At 35.2% G+C, this 16,730-nt stretch overlaps 1 protein-coding gene across 3 annotated transcripts in view; it reads left to right on the top strand.

The window, feature by feature from the left end:
• The window catches only part of LOC139965467 (uncharacterized), a 67,057-nt gene that overhangs the window by 35,323 nt on the left and 15,004 nt on the right, over window positions 1–16,730 (top strand). For all 3 annotated transcript variants that reach the window (XM_071967837.1, XM_071967839.1, XM_071967838.1), the window contains exons 9-14: window positions 492–752; window positions 8,088–8,345; window positions 9,990–10,298; window positions 12,248–12,523; window positions 13,064–13,272; window positions 15,931–16,099. In XM_071967837.1, coding sequence (XP_071823938.1) covers window positions 492–752; window positions 8,088–8,345; window positions 9,990–10,298; window positions 12,248–12,523; window positions 13,064–13,272; window positions 15,931–16,099 — 1,482 coding nt within the window. The remainder of the gene's footprint in view (window positions 1–491; window positions 753–8,087; window positions 8,346–9,989; window positions 10,299–12,247; window positions 12,524–13,063; window positions 13,273–15,930; window positions 16,100–16,730) is intronic.

Here is a 16,730-nt window from a genome sequence, read left to right on the forward strand (position 1 = left end):
TTGGCCAAACTGCTTCAAATTTAGTAGGAAGATGCCCTATAAGAGAGTGTATACAGAGTTCCTTCTTGCCCTATTAGGAAGTGCTCCATCAATATTCAGTAGGTAAAGACATGATTTTTGCTGCATAATCATAAGGTTACTTGATTAATTTGAGTATCAGAGGCTCATTTGTTCCATATATGCCAGGGTGTGGCAGTCTGTACACTTGTAATAGTTTAATAGTGTTACCTTGCGTCATCAGAGTAGTATGCGTGATGATTAAGATGTACCAAAGAGTTTTCACTTGTATATATCTTGGTTGAAGTTCATACTTGACGTGTACATCCCTGTGCTGAGTACTACAAAATGGATTAAACTGGTGAAGATCAAAGTTCATTTGAGGTCAGAAGAGGACTGTTACTCCCAGGCTCCTCTAGTTCTAGTCTTTGAATGAAAACAAATGTGTAAATTCTTTACTTTAATGTTTTCAACTCTTATTTTGCCCTTTCCAGGTTTAAGTGAATATGTTTTACGTCGAATGAGCCATCAAATTGAAACGAAACAATTGAGATTACTTGGTGAAAAGCTGCGGATTTCTGACGTGCGTCTGGATGCCTTTAGGGAAAAATTCACATTCCTCTCTGACAGAGTCTATCGAATGTTCTCATACTGGAGTATGCTTCAATCTTTTGATGCAAACAAAATTGAGATGGTTGCCTCTGTATTGTATGACATTGGCCTCGGACATGTTGCAGAAAAAGAATTATATAAAGGTAAGGTATTTGCTTGCTCTTGTAAAGTACTTTACATGCTATATATGTGAATAAGATAAACTCAATAGAGCATATGTAACTCTACCTTTCTGCATGGTAAGCTATGTTCTTTCGTTTAAATTGTATATATTCTATGTTGCTAGCAACTCCTTTGTTTTTGTCTCAAATTGGTCCATCTTGGATGCACCTATAAGTTTCACCTAAAAGTGGACAACTCAAGAGAATAATTCAAAATTGTGATTTAACAATCTACTTTATATCCAATGTCACATCTGAGCCATCTATTAAACTTAAATATTATTCTTCTCTAATTTTTATGGTGCTTCTTGTGACAATGATTCAACTTCAGAAGCAATATGTAACTATGTAAGGGTCACTTGCATTTCATTTTAAGATGTTGGGATGAATGCTTCTAGAGATATGGGTAGGTTGAATGGTAGCCCTATATAAAAGTATTAATCTCAAAGTTATCAGACCCATGTCTAGATTAATTACAAATACTACTGATGATACACACTATAGATACTGCTAGTGTAGGCAAATGTTTTTCTAGGTGGATTTGTGATGCATAGTATCAATTTCTAAGCTAGCAACATGTTTGTAGCTTTTTTATTTGGCAGTAAGAAATATTTATGATATATTGTTCAGATTATGACTTTGACTATGGTGCAAGTTTTATAAATTTATTTATTTCAGGATTTTGTAAAACATGCCCAACAGAGAGACACAAATACTACCATCATCACTGGTCTATTAAATGGAGATAACTGTCGTGATCAAATTTACTTGATATTAAGCTTACAAAATTCAACAGCTTCTGGGGGTTTTGCAATACATTTTGCTGAAATTGATTTCCCAGAAAGAATAAACTGTTAGCAAATTACTAAACTACTGCAAACAGCCTGTGTCGGTAAATATGTAAAAGTTACAGGGTCTGATGTTTCGATCCTAGCAGGATCGTATGCAGAGACTAAACTGAAACAAACAAAGACCACATTAAGAGACACATATGGACGCATTAAGAGACACATATAGACACAGATGGACACATTAAAAGATTTTGGTGGACCGAGAGAGATACAGATCTATGGACACATTAAGAGACATATACAGTACTGATTTCGCTTAACTCCCGTTGAAAAAAAATCAACGATCGATAAAAAACGTTGAAAATCGATAAAAAAAGTTGAAAATCGGTTAAAAACGAATAATTTCGTTGACAAGATTTAGACTACTGCGGGCACGGGTTGTCAACGAAGTTTCAACGAAAATTCAACGAAAGTTATCGCGATCAAAAACCGCAAAGGCTTTTCTAGACATATCAAGGTTGTGACTTGCGTTGAATCCTTAGTTTAACTACAGCCGTTTTCAGACTCTACCAGAAGTTGTAGAGGAATATTACAAATGTTACAAAAGTTTGTAGATAGAGTAAGTTCTTTACTAGGTGTTTGAAAAATGATTTGGCTAGGATAATAAAAACTAGTCTTGATCGATCGTAATAAGCACATTCTACGACTCTTAAGTTATAGGCTAGTATTAAACTAAGATAAGTTTAGGTTAGCTCACCAAGGAACGCAGCGTCAGAAAAACTAGAAATAAAAAAAATATCCACAATGAAACAGTCGTAGCTGGATATCAAAGAGATCTTTATTTCCAATAAATTCCTGTGTTACTTGACGTACTACAGTACCGTTTACTACAGAACATCACTCACTAAACAAACTTTTCTGAGAGCGCATTCCGTACAAAAAATCTCCCCCAGCTTCAATGCACGCAAAAATAATAAAACATCCTGTTATTTTCCCCCTAACCCGTTACTGTAAGTTGCCCGCGAATGCAGATGGACTGCCCTGGTATTTAGGTCGCAGCCTGGGTCTGGGTCACCTGCAGTTTGCTGCTAACATGTGTATTCCCTACCCTGGATATCCCCACCACCAAACTTTTTTTGAGAGGCTTAGTCCAATCATAAACCTGGCTTTGTCAAATTCACGCCTACCATCTGTTAATTAGCATAGTATTTATCTGAACCTTTGGCTGGCTGCGTCTAGAAGCAAACATTATTTTACCCCTACTGTACGTAATGGAATGGATGTTACCTGAAAACCAAATATTCATTCATATTATAAGTAGAACAATCCAGCAGGGATAGAAAGTTTATCTTGAATGAACCAATCAGAAGTCGTGCTATTAATAAAACTTGAAACACCTGGCCGGCAAGAGAGTTGCAAACAATTGTATCCATGACTACTTAGAAAATAAAGCAGTGACTTGGGGCCCACGTTGGGTAGAAATCTGTGGAAAATGAATATATTTTCATTGCTTATTTGAGTATTGTATATTGGGAAGAGCTGATCAAACATTAGTAGGGAGGGCTTTCAACTGGCCTGACGGCTTTCAACTGGCCTGACGGCATGTACATTTAATTTAATGAGAAGGGGAGTTTTTATGAGTCTCCCGGTATGCGTCACATGAGAAGTAAATGTTTTTGTTTTTCGGTTTTATCATCGTTTTTCAAGTGGAACAGCTCATAAAATCATATCAAATGAAAATAATACATATTTGAATATCCTTCCTTAGTTTTACTAATCAGGAATGTTTAATAAAGCATGCAATGCATCGTTCGAAAAAGGTAATTTTAAAGTAGAATTGAAAATGAACGACATAAAACAATATCTGTGAAGCGTGTGGAGCACAACTTTGAATATTCGTTGTGAAAGAAAACATAGCGAACGATGCTTATTGCGTACAGTAAATAAATTTCGCGGAACTGGTATAGAGAAATTACGTACTGCAGCTTACGTCAGAGAAGCTCATAAATGACACAGGTGGATAGAGCGCATCAAAATTCGGTTTAGGAAATCCCTACACAGCCGACAAAAGTCGATATCTCCTTCCGTTTTCGAGTTATATGCGATTTTGTGTTTTTGCGATATGGTTTTTAGTATATTTTCATTCAATAAGGTCGTTTTTGTGTGTGTTTAAGTAAGGGTGTGACCCAACAGATATTTCGCTAACCGTTTCACCGTATCGCCTGCCGGTCGGTTTAACGTTTAAACGCCATTTCCCGATGGCGGTTTTTTTCGACGCACGGTCACTCGACTTTTAATGAAAATAGGACATAATGAGTACAATAATTAAGGTTTTTTCCCCAGCAGGTAGCAATTCAGGCAACAAGACACTCGATCAATGTATGTTAATTACTAATTAGGCCCAATAATATTGCGAACCTTTCGTGTAATAATTGCTGAAAAGAATAACACACATGATCAGTATTCGTGGTGTTCAGAAGTTCAGATCACTGAATTTATATCACTCGGCCTTCGGCAACATCGTAACTTTTGAAGAAAAAAACAATATATTTGTCTATCTATCACAAGATTTTTAACAAAAACTCGCCTAAATTAGTTAACTTACCCACCTTTCCTGCTTACTTATTAAAAGTCATGTTAAGAAAACAAATTACGCACGCACGTGTTGTGCGATGGGTTGTAGAAATCAAGTTGAAACTGGTTTGAGCAGCCTCCGATTTCATTTTCTTTCTCTTGTGTCACATACATGATACAGTACCTTACATTAGATACAAAAGTTAATTCAACAACAGCCAAAATTTGTGTCGCAATAGGTTAAGTTTTAATCGCGCTGCGCAGTACCATTCATAATTTGCATATAACATCAAAATTTACACTCGGCGTCCAGATGGCGGGAGATGTTACATCATGTTCAATCTGTTGTGTTGTTCCCATGGTGCGATGAACTTGGGCAAAGTTCAATGACCTACTTATGTTCTGTGACCAATGTCAGTGGGAATTATGTGTGTAAAATCTCAGGTTTTTCCATGTGTTATATATATAGAAGTTTTACGTAAGCGGAGCGAATTTTAAGGCGGCTCGTTGATTGTGAGGAAGCACTTATCTAAGCATCAATATTTATGAAAAATATCGTAAGTTTTTCATTTTCATTCATTTTCTTTTATGTTTGCCGCAATCCCGCCCGCAATGCATGCACAGCATAATACCATGTGTGAAAAAAATGTCTGTACACGTGCAGACCTGAGAGAGCAAACTGGCCTTGTGTTGTTAATGTTATGACGGTACTTTCTAGAACGACCATTTGCGTCTTTTGGGGTCAACATATTTTCACACGGGATTTCAACATGCCATTGATCGATGTACACGGGTGATATATGTCACAAATATTAACTGGGAAAACGAATTGACGACACTATCATGAGCTTATGACTATTGGCCTACTACTTGAGTTATATTGAACACATTATTCATGCCTAAAACATCGTTTTTCTGTTTTTTTATAGATAGTTTGCAGTACATTACTAAGTTCTTCACATATTTTTAAATAATTTTCATGTTTAAAATGTAAACAAAATAGAAAAAATAAAAAGAGAAAACGCCTTTTTGAAAAATGGAAACGTCCTCGCAGAATGGGCTGGGCTTCTTTATTTTGCTTCAAGTAACATGTTTTCGCTCGGAAACAAAGTTTCATACTTCAACTCTCATAAAAAACCAAATTTACATCTCTTAGAAATAACTATTTTTCGTAATCTGCAAGTAAACCAAGTTTATATGTCCATTCACTGTTATTTAAATGGTTAAACAGAACTTCAACTTATTTGGAAGGGTGCCTCGTGGTACATACAGTAGCTTTGACTGCAACCTCTCTAAAAGCCTGGCGAAGTTAAGACTTATGTCACTGTGTTTGGAGTTCACAGTCAGAAAACGTCCCCCGTCAGTTTAATTACACGTTTCTTTGAGTGTTACTACTCATATAAGCATGAGAATGCTTTCGAAAATATTCCCTCTTTCAAACGACTGAACTAAAGTCTAACTGATATTAATAAACGAAGTTACGCGTTTTCCGACGTTTCGTGTAACCACAAATTGACCTTCTATTTCGTTTAAAAAAGAATTTCAACGTACCGTTGAAAATTCCACGAAGGAAATGACTGAGATAACCAATCGATAAAATTCGATAAAAAACGATAAAAATCGATAAAAATCGCCGAATTTCGATGAAAAACGAAGAATTTCGGTTATTTTTCTTTCAACGAATTTTAACGGGAGTTAAGCGAAATCAGTACTGTATGGACACATTAAGAGGCACAGATGGAATTATAAGAGACACAGATTGACACATTAAGAGACATATATGGACACATTAAGAGACAAATGGACACATTAAGAGACATAGATGTACACATTTAGAGACACATGGACACATTAAGAGACACGGATGGACACATTAAGAGACACATTAAGACACAGTTGGACACATTAAGAGACAAAGATGGACACCTTAAGAGAAACAGATGGGCAGAGATACAGATGGACAGAAAGTTAAATTGGACAAATGAGAAATGAATATCTGAGCAAACAATGTCACAACAAAGGAGAGGTTAGATGAAAGGAAAGAGTGAATGTCCTCTCATCTAATTTAAATCTCCTCAGAAATGTATTTCTCTGCTTTAAAGTCACTTCAAAGAAACAAGAAATATCTGCTGCAGCTGAAGCCCCCCTGGACCCTCACAAGGGCTCTGAGATACTGTACATTAAATATAATTCTTCATTAAAATGTTTTTGAGATCACTGTGGAACATGTCTAACAAATCACCCAAATTTCAACCAGATCTATTCAATAAGTTACAGTGATTATACTAAATTTACATTCCTACTGTATGTGTGAATGCTGGGCATTCTAGTTTCAAATGGGGAAAAATGTATCCTGTTTACTAATTTGCCATGCTTGGAAATAGATGATGTGTGTATATATATGTCTATTTTAGTTGATGGATGATGTGCATGCAGTATATAATGGCCCAGGGAGCCATTCTGAAAGTCTGCACACAGCATGATCTAATCTGCTCTTAGTATTTAATTTGTTAATTTGCATCTGGTTTCTAAAAGAAGCTGCACATTCAGCTGACCTACAAATTCACCACAGAATAATTACTAGAGAATCCCAAGAATGATGATGTATTATTATAAGTCTCTTTTAATGTATAATTTCAAGCTTCAAGTTAACAATTACCTTTGCAAACCTTCTCCCGAGTGTGCACTCCTGCAGTTAAATATTGTAATGATGGAAACAATTGGACGTGATAATGATTTCATAACACATTGTACTGATTAAAATGATAAAAGTTAAGTTTCCCCATGTCCACACATCTGTTGGGCACATGCTATAGGCTGCGATCGCAATTCTGTGCATACAACTATATTCACAAAGTTACGTGGCTGTTCCCCACTTAAACTCCTGAGTGAAGAGAGGCAATGGAGATGAAGTGCCTTGCCCATTGAGTCAAGGACACAGCATAATGATCTGGCGAAATTTATATGTCAAGCTCCATTGCCATATTAAACCATTTAACCACATTGCTGTGTATTTCTAGTTTAATGCATATATTGCAAAACCAGTACCTATAGCTGAATGTTAAAGGAATTTGGCATTATATATAAACTTTCACTCTTGAGGTTAAGTTTTGACTTTCATGGCCATGGGATAGTGTGTTTAAAGTTGTCACCGTTTTACCTGTATGTAATCATTATAAGTTTCACCCTTGTAAAGTCGCCATGTTTGCGATCAATTTTGATATTGCTGACCACAGATGACCTTGACTTTAACTGGAATCAATAGGATTGTATTTTCTTAATATAGGGCATCGACATACCAAGTGAAAGTTTCATTAATACAGTTTACCTTCATGAGAATCATGTTTACTTGCAGTTTTCGTATGCATGCATATGCACATGCAATCATAATTGCACGGGTATGATCATTGGATTCTAAAACTGATAAAACTGACATGTTTTTTGTAAGTTTGAAGTATGAGTCATTACACAAAAATCTGTAAGAGGCTGTATTTACTTTCGACTCTGCATTAGGTCTATCTTTCTTTGGAATACTTTGCCTCTCAATTTTTGCAACACACCCTAATAAACTACTTTCAAATATAAACTCAAAACTTATTTATTTCATTAATTTTTCAGTCTTCTTTGTCGCATTTGTAGTTTGTATGTATTTGTTCATATTTCCTTTGTATAGGGCTTAGGAACATTTTTGTATTTGAGCTTTATAACTTGTATTGCTATTATTTATGATTATTATCTTTTGTATCTTTATAATTAATACTCAGTAGTAGCCAGGACATCTTTTTTCCTAATTGGACAGCTATGGGTTGTTAGATTTGTATGTACAGAAAAAAATCTCAGAACATGGTTGCCACAGCTTTTTGTTTCACTGTCCACATATTTAGTATCTAGCTTTATAGATTGCATGATTCTTCTGTTTGTAACATCTGTGATATTTCTACATCTATTTTAGGTCTGAGACAGTATGAGCTTGAAAAAACTGCAGCTCTTCTCTCTGACAATTGGCAAAAACTTGCACCAGTTTTGGTCAAAACTCAAGACATTGATTACATTATGGAGCAAAAGGGAGATTCATCTCAAAATTGTTTCAAAATGTTAAGCATTTGGAGGGGACGCCAAATTCAAGCTGATGATGTCAATTTGAAGGACATCCTTTTCCAAGCAATGTGTCAATGTAATTTGTACAGAGAAGCCAGGCAGTTGTATTATGGTAAGTTGTGTTCTTTGTTTGTTTTGTGGGAAGTGGAAAGCTTTAAAGATGAGGCAGCTGCAGGTACATGGTTCATTTGTATGAAACACTTTGGCCTGGCAAATATGCCAGGTGTAGCCATTGTGACTTTAACATACACAAAAGAGAACAGTTTGGCTATTTGCCACCCCACATCTTTGAACAACAAAGGATGAGAGGGAAAGGGGTCTGTTTGTCCGTCCTGTCCGTCCTGTCTTCTAAGTATGTTTGTCTGTTTTTCATGGTCAATTGGGTGATTTGGGAAGTTAGGAACGAGGTCATAATGGACACCCTTACTCCTCCTGTACACAAGACATCAACACCTTTGTTCTTGATGTATCAGGTGTTGTGTTGTAAACAAGGGGAACCATGATCCCTTCCAGCCATTCATGTTCCTTATCCAGGTTTTAATGAAATCTCAAAGTATTTTGGCTTCATGTATTTGTACTTTGATAGTTTAAATGGAATTTGCATAATCACCTTTGTCACATTGGTAACCATTTTTTTTTTTGGGGGGGGGGGAGGATGGCGGGCAGTCCTTTTTAATTTTTATGATAACTGTTTTGTTTCCATAACATATATCCTTTGATTTAGTATCATTTTGCAATAGATTACTTTGTTCTCTAGCATTAATTGTGTTTTGATCTCATGTTTGCCTGGATGGCAGCTTGTCAGCAAAATTCAGGATGAAATCTAGACTTAACGACTTCAAATAATATGTTTGTTTTTCACATTTGTGATGCTATGGCAAAATTCCAAATCCAAATATTTGATTAAAAAATGCACATGTATGTTTTCTTCAATTTTTAAGTGTTTATTTGTAGACAATATATTCTGCATCAAACATGTCATATGAAGTTTGATGTAATTCAGAGGACATGCAAATTCTCTTCAAGTGGAGCACATGTGTTATGTTTTCATACTTTTCTTCTTTTTCAGTTTGTGTAATTGTAACATATTAGTTAAAGGTATATTCTGGTGACAAACAATGTGAACTTACAGTACATTGAAGAGAAAAATATTCCATATTACTAGTTGTAACCCCATCTTAAAATCATACCTCTATCTCGAACTGGTTAAACCTCCAACTACTGCAGGAAGTTGAATCAACGTAAGGCGGTCTGTGATATTATCTTGTCAAATGCTCTATGGAAGCTTCACTTAGGCTATTATAATCTTCTTCTTGTTTTATCCTTGAAACTTTTGGAACTTTGGAATGTTTGCATAGATGTCAAAGTTCTCTGTACTGAGAATTTCCTAAAAATGTATCATTTTTGTAGAAATATTCTTTGTTTTTTGTGAATAAATTATTGACATGTTATGATGAGACATTTTCAGTTGAAGTGCTCTGATAACATCATTAATTCTGCTGTTGTCAGATCCATTTCCAAAATATCACTAAATTTAAAAATTAATATCTGCAATACAAAATGCTATAGTGAGGAGGTGGTTTTCACAGTTAGATTCAGAAAATTATTAGCAATTTTGTTCAGCAATCAACTTTAGCCACCAGAATATCCTATTAAGACAATCTTTGATAAGTACTTTATGCAGTAATTAAATCTTTGATAACCTGTGTTACAGTGATAGTTTAAGTTTAATGTAATTGTATTGGTATATTGACAGGTTTGGATCCTGACACGGTGATGGAACTATCTGCAAAACTCCTCTTTGATTGGCCATTGCTCGCCAGCTCTTTTGGTTATAATAAAGGGGAAATTGCACAACGTATGAGAGGTTCTGACCAGGCTGAAATGGCACTAAAAATGTTGAATGAATGGTTGTGTGCAAATAAAGCTGAAAACCCAACAACAACCAAAGAAAAGCTTCTAGAGGGGTTTGTTACCATTAGACGAGAAGATCTTGTAGAATGGCTACAAAACAGAGATGATGGTGTATGTGAAGTGAGGGACTTAAAACAGACGGCAAAGAAAGGTAGGCAACACTTTAACTTAAAGTCTTTATATAAATACAACTATTAAGCAAAACTTTCTCCAAAAATTGCAAGATGCTTCTATTTGTGGATGAAGATGTATGATGGATTGTGATAAGGAAATAAGAAACACAAATCTCCTTGGTACAACATAATACATCAGTTACTGTTTTTGGTTCTTTGCCTTATGTATATGCAACGTAGTTATACCGTCTTTTGTGACAAACCCTCCAGTGACCAATCACTTGTGATAATGATATATTGAATGGTGATCGCTTCAGGAAACTTTCATTTCTAGTTAGATGATAGTGGATTTTGTAAAGTCTTGCCAAAGAACTCAACTGACATCTATATATAAAGAAAATATAAATAATGAAACAAACAGAAATAGAGGAGATTTGTCCAGGTAAAGAGCTCAGGGATCTAGAGTGTTTCATTGAGTGTGTTTCAGAGATGATTTACATTACTCGTTATTGTTCTTATATTTACAAACAATAATAAATAGAAATAAGGCATTTTACTGAATATTAATATATTAAGCCAAATTGTGTTTCAGAGAGACAATGGTGGATTGTGAAAGAATATATACCTCAGCAAACCGTAATTGTGGCATCTGCATATATATCCCATCAGTCATATTGGGTTCACCTTTGCCCAGGACAGGTCTGACCTATAGATTGATAGATTTTACAGTAAGGCAGGAAAATATATTTTTGTGAACTAAATCGTACAATTATTATCCATTATTCATCCAAATAGTGTGCACTAAATTGTAAGATTCAAGTTATAGTCTGGAGTGTGATCAAAAGACAAAACTAGAAATTTTTTATCAATAAATTATTCCCTCATTCTGTTGGGTTTGGCGGTCTAGCTGGGCTGTTTCGCTGTTTATGAAAAAAGTCACAAAAATAACAGGAGAAAAATAAGTTCCAATGGAGTTCATAATTCTAGTACATTTGTGAAGTGTGAGAAGCCTGTCTTCTGCTTTTATGTACATGATACCAAAATTAAAACTAAAGAGCTTTAACATGTTTGTCTGCCTGTACACCAAGGTTGACCTGTTTAACTGACATTTGATGAGATCAGACCAATTTGTCATGTCTGAGCTTTCCCATGTAACCAATTATCTGGTAAAATTTTTAGGGGTTTCCGTTGTGCTCAGAAGCTATCATTGACTTGAATGATTTCTGTAAAGAAATACATTGTTGAAGTCTGAAAGTTGTTTAGACGAATTTACTGAATGCCATCATACAATTCAGCAGGTTGTTAATATGTCCAATTGTCTAGATATGATATTGTCCCATTACTAATGTTAATTTACCATAAACTATTTATCAGAGTGTGGGACAGGGTTTTCACTCAACTGGTATATGTCACTGAACTTGATTAAATATCAAAGACTTGAGCAATTTAAATTTTTGGAAAACCATCGTATCAATCCATAACAAGTCTGCAATGTCTTTTGTTGTCGAGGGTTTTGCTGTTTCTTCTTGTTGCCTCAAGAACAAAGTCCCATCTTTATGATGTGGAGTAATGAGCTGATATTTTGAACTTGTATTTATGAACAATGTTTTATAAAGATACCCCTCAATTAATACTGTTTTAGACTTGGGTTGCATTTGTGCTTAGTAGTGATTGAATGCAACATTTCTTCCTTCCATGTTGCATCTATGTCCTATGCACCTTCTCTTCCTCTTTGAATTTTTTGTTTTGATTACAAGTAAGAATGTGAGCTGGATAATCTATAATATGGTCCTACAGTAGTTAGACAGATTAAACTACATAGCATTATTATGATTTCTAGTCTTTTTCTGATGGCTACACTATTTCTCATCTCATTCATTGCAAACGAAAGTACAGTACCAGTCCATCAGCATAGAACTTAATATATCATATTTGCCTGGAATGTACAATAAATTATAGCTCTTTTTATTCATTCTCTTTATATCAGCAACTCCTGAGTCTAAAAGACTCACCAGGATGAACATGCAGAAAGTGGCAGAAAAACTCCATCTTAATCAGCAACAATTGATGGATATGTTAACATTGAACCATGACGACCTTAAACGTTATAAACCTGATAGTGTCAAAGGAGATATTCTTTTAGCTGTAATAGTTGCTTGGAAGAAAAAGAATTCTCAAAAGTATGGAGAGTTGGAAGCCTTTGAAAAGTTGAAAAATCTGCTAGAAATGTATGACCACAGAGAAGCATTAGCTGAACTTTCAGGTATTACATCATTTTTACATTTAAAGATTGCTGCCGTGTATTTGTTTGTGATATTGGCAGACATAATAATAAAGCTACCCATTCTCTGACTGACATGACATTATCTATCAAGTATTAAATTATTTTAAATTGAGCATAGATCTGCTCACTTGCATGAAATTATTCAACCAAGAGAAGTACTTTATTTTTCCAAATGAGTATTTACTACTAAAGTTTGTAAGATTTCTGGATTTCAAAATTGTGAATAATATCAAAAGTAGTACAAATGTATCTACATATGATCCTAGTTTTACACACACTGAATATTCTTAAGTTTTTATCATCATTAACTTCAATCACATTTGGCTAACGTCTACAGAGTTGCACAATTTCAGTTTTCATTTTCAGCATTCAGTGTTGCACAAGTGTTGTCTTAACATTTTCTAATACTCTGCACACAAATCATATTATTATACATGTTTTGTCTAACAAATGCATTCCATAGTTTTATATTACAGTTAAAATTGGATGTCACACATATTTTATGTCACGTTCCTTTAGATGGATCTTCTGTTGACCCTCCAGAGGTAACAAACCGATCAGAAGGGGCAGTTGGAGGTGTACCACCTGAAGAACCCCCTTACCCAGACTTAACCTTGGATTCCTTGGTGGAGGTCAATTATGGTGAACAGACTTTATCAGGTGTCATTGCATGGATTGGTGAAATCAAGGGAATAGATGGACATGGCATACTTGCTGGTGTGGAACTGGTAAGTCAGATCTGAGGTATTTATTGACCTTTGGCCCTTAACCTCTGTTCTGGAAATCTGCAAGAAAGAAGTTTCCATCATGAGGCCCCTTCGTACCAAGTTGCAAATATTTGACACAAAATAACACATACGCGCAAACAAGACAGACATTTATTCCTCCCGCAAATACTGGCTTTTGATCACCTAACCATGGGTGACCTCCCCACCCACCCTCCCCCCTCATAAGGAATTAAAATGGGTGTAGAAGTTAACCGCTAAGGTCTTAGAGAATATGCACCTGATCAGTCTGACAACTAGACTGGAAGGACTCGATGAAATGTAGTTTTTTAGTTGCTAATAAACACACTGTGAAAAGATACACTGTTCTTTACACTGCTCACACTCTGTTCTTTATACGCTGATTGTTCACACATCTATTCTTTAACTACACTGTAACTAATATGCGTTACTTTAACACTAACCAGTTGCCTGTGTAAAGGATAGGGGAAAACCAAGTCAAACTTAACCTTGCTACCCAGAAACATTCATTTTGGCAACCATTGCTATGACAACTAAAGTAGCCATAACAGTCTCCAACAACCAATTGAATACAAAATCCCATCCTTCCAAATAGGAATGATTAGATAAAAACACTTAAATCTAAGGCCATAATTTTTTTGTTTTCTAAACTTGAAATTCCTTTTTGTAAATATGGCAGTTTCCGTGTTTTTTCCGTTTTCTAAGAATTAACAAAAAATATATTAGGGAATATGTGCTTACCTTCCATACTGCTGGGTACCACATGCTCTTTAAAAAAGTCATGTAACTCCCTAGCTACCAAGAAAATTAGCATTTCTCACGTGAGGATTCCACTCCCTAGCTTACATGTGTGTTTTTCATCACAGCTATGGTGCTACTGTAGTTCTATATGGTGCAAGTTGGCTTACGCTGCAAATAGTTGGTTTATGAGAAGTTGAAAATGATCAAGTAACAAAGCTGTTATTCTGTGTAATTTCATCAGTTTCAATTTGATTTTTTACGACTTCAATGAAATCCTGTTTTCCATGTTCTACTCTTGATTCCATTAAATTTGTCCTTTTCCATAACGCTGAAAACTAGGGCTGTGTATTTACGTTTAATGATCTAAGATTTAAACGGCCCAATTTTCATTTGTTTAAACATGACCTTTTCACCTCGATTTCTGTTAAAAATCGAGCTACATAAAATATAGGTTCAACAATCCAATTATACCCTGACTGAAGTAGAAAATGCACAAAAGAAAAGTATTATCACTGCTTCATATCATGCAGTAATTTTTCTTCTCATTTCAAGCTAGATAATTACTTCCCACCATAATAGATGGTCTTACCCCCCCCCAACCCCACATAAGAAAAAATCCCTTATAGTACACCACAGTAACCGTCATCACTTATTAGTACATGCATATAAATCCATTCATTTTCAAGCACCTCAATACCTAACTGATATGCTAACTGTGTACAAGCCTAACAGAATATTGAGATCGGCCAATTCCCTTACACTAGTGGTCCCCAGGGTAAGGACTGTTACATACGGCGACAGACAATTTATCTTTGCTGCTGGCAAGCTATGGAATTCACTGCCAAATAATATATGTGATGCTAAAACATGTGCCACTTTCAAGAAATTACTTAAACTAACCTTTTTTTTAGGAATTTCACTGTAAATCTATATTGTTTTTAATATTCCTTAGTATATATCATATATAGGTATATGATCTCTAGAGTAAGGCAAAATATGTCACCAAAAACAGAACTAGTATTGTTTGATACAGGTGACAAACGCCTACAGTGGAATTACGACCTTCCTTACCTGCGTAGAACCCCTGGACATACAATCAGCGTCCATTGCCTAGTTGGTTAGGGTGTCCGCGTACAAAGCGGGAGGCCCGGGTTCAAATCCCGGTGGAGGCTGGAAATTTTTTCACTGTTCTTGATTTACCAATTCATTACGATTTTCATTTATATATATATATATATATATATATATTTATTTTTATAATAATATTTAAGCTGCTTCAATTTTATTCTTCATATTCATATTTAAAGGGTTTTGTCATTTTTTTTGTCATTGTAAAGCACTCTTGAACATGCTTAAGTATGAAAAGATCGCTATATGAATCTGGTAAAAATATGCAGCACCACATAAAGATGCGTGAAGTACAGTAGTTTACAAACAAAGGATGCACACACATAAAATGGACTGGAAGCACATGGTCAAAGGCACTGGAAAATGTTTGCAATGGAGAAAGTATGGTATGAATGCACGTTTTACGTTAGCAACTCTCAATTATAAAGAAAACACTCTGAGATGAAAAATCCTTTTCAGTATCAGAGATGTTAGCTTCCCACAAAATCATAGATTGTCTCAGCTCATAACATTTTCTGATCAAAACAATGATTCAAATATTACGTGATACAATCACGGTGATAGTGTCAGAAACAATTCAAGTGCCTCTCCTTACTATGATCGCTTGTTGTTGATATGTGCGTACTACATGGGAGAACAAGGCCTAATGTTAATTGAAACGTTTCCATGTGTAAACAGGGTTAGCTTGTGAACTATTCTTTGTGCTGCATATATAATGTATTTAAAGGCAAGAAACCACTTTAAGGGGTTTCCCTCTGGTTTTATTCAAAGGATAACTCTCTTGATGTTGGAGGAACTGATGGAACTTTTAATGGCACAAGATGTTTCAACTGTCATTATGGCAGGGGGTTGTTTTTACCTCTAAACAGATGTAAACCTGACTCACGGTTCCTGACAGAAATGCAAACATTTACTAAGAAGGAAAAACTAACAAAAGACGGTAAGTAGTGCTTACTGTAATACATGAAATAAGATTCAGATAAATTGGACTATTGATTACAACGTTACTATTCATACTGGGCATGAATATTGGACTCCACTGGAATGATCTTAGAAAGCCATAAGTCTACATGTACATTTGCTACTTCTATTCTGTGAAATTTGCTGGGTTTTAAAGCTTCAAATGCTTCACTGTTTTGGTTGAAGTAAAAACTGGTCAGTTTACCTTCTAAATCTGGTTTAACACAAAAAATTGTATTCATAACATTCGAGACAAAATATTCTTCCATGCCCGGAATACCTATCTTGGATATGAAAATAGTTAACCTTGTATTCATTGTCTTTGCAGACCTATGTTATATATTTAAGAAGACATCTCAAATGATACTAAAAAGAAAATACTGTACATAGTTATGGCTAGCTTGCTGTTGCATACAATACTGCAACACTGTAGTAATAACACAGAACTTGAGCATGTTCAAATTGTGAAACAGTATTTGTTCAAAGAACAATCACAATAGCAGCTTACTGTGTGAAAAACGTGCAGATTGCATTATAACTCACTTTGACATTTCCTCACTTAAAAATTGAAGAATTTGGGAATAGATATCTGTAGTGTAACTAGTCAGCTA

The sequence above is a fragment of the Apostichopus japonicus genome, chromosome 3 (assembly GCF_037975245.1).
Source record: "Apostichopus japonicus isolate 1M-3 chromosome 3, ASM3797524v1, whole genome shotgun sequence".
Taxonomy (NCBI): domain Eukaryota; kingdom Metazoa; phylum Echinodermata; class Holothuroidea; order Aspidochirotida; family Stichopodidae; genus Apostichopus; species Apostichopus japonicus.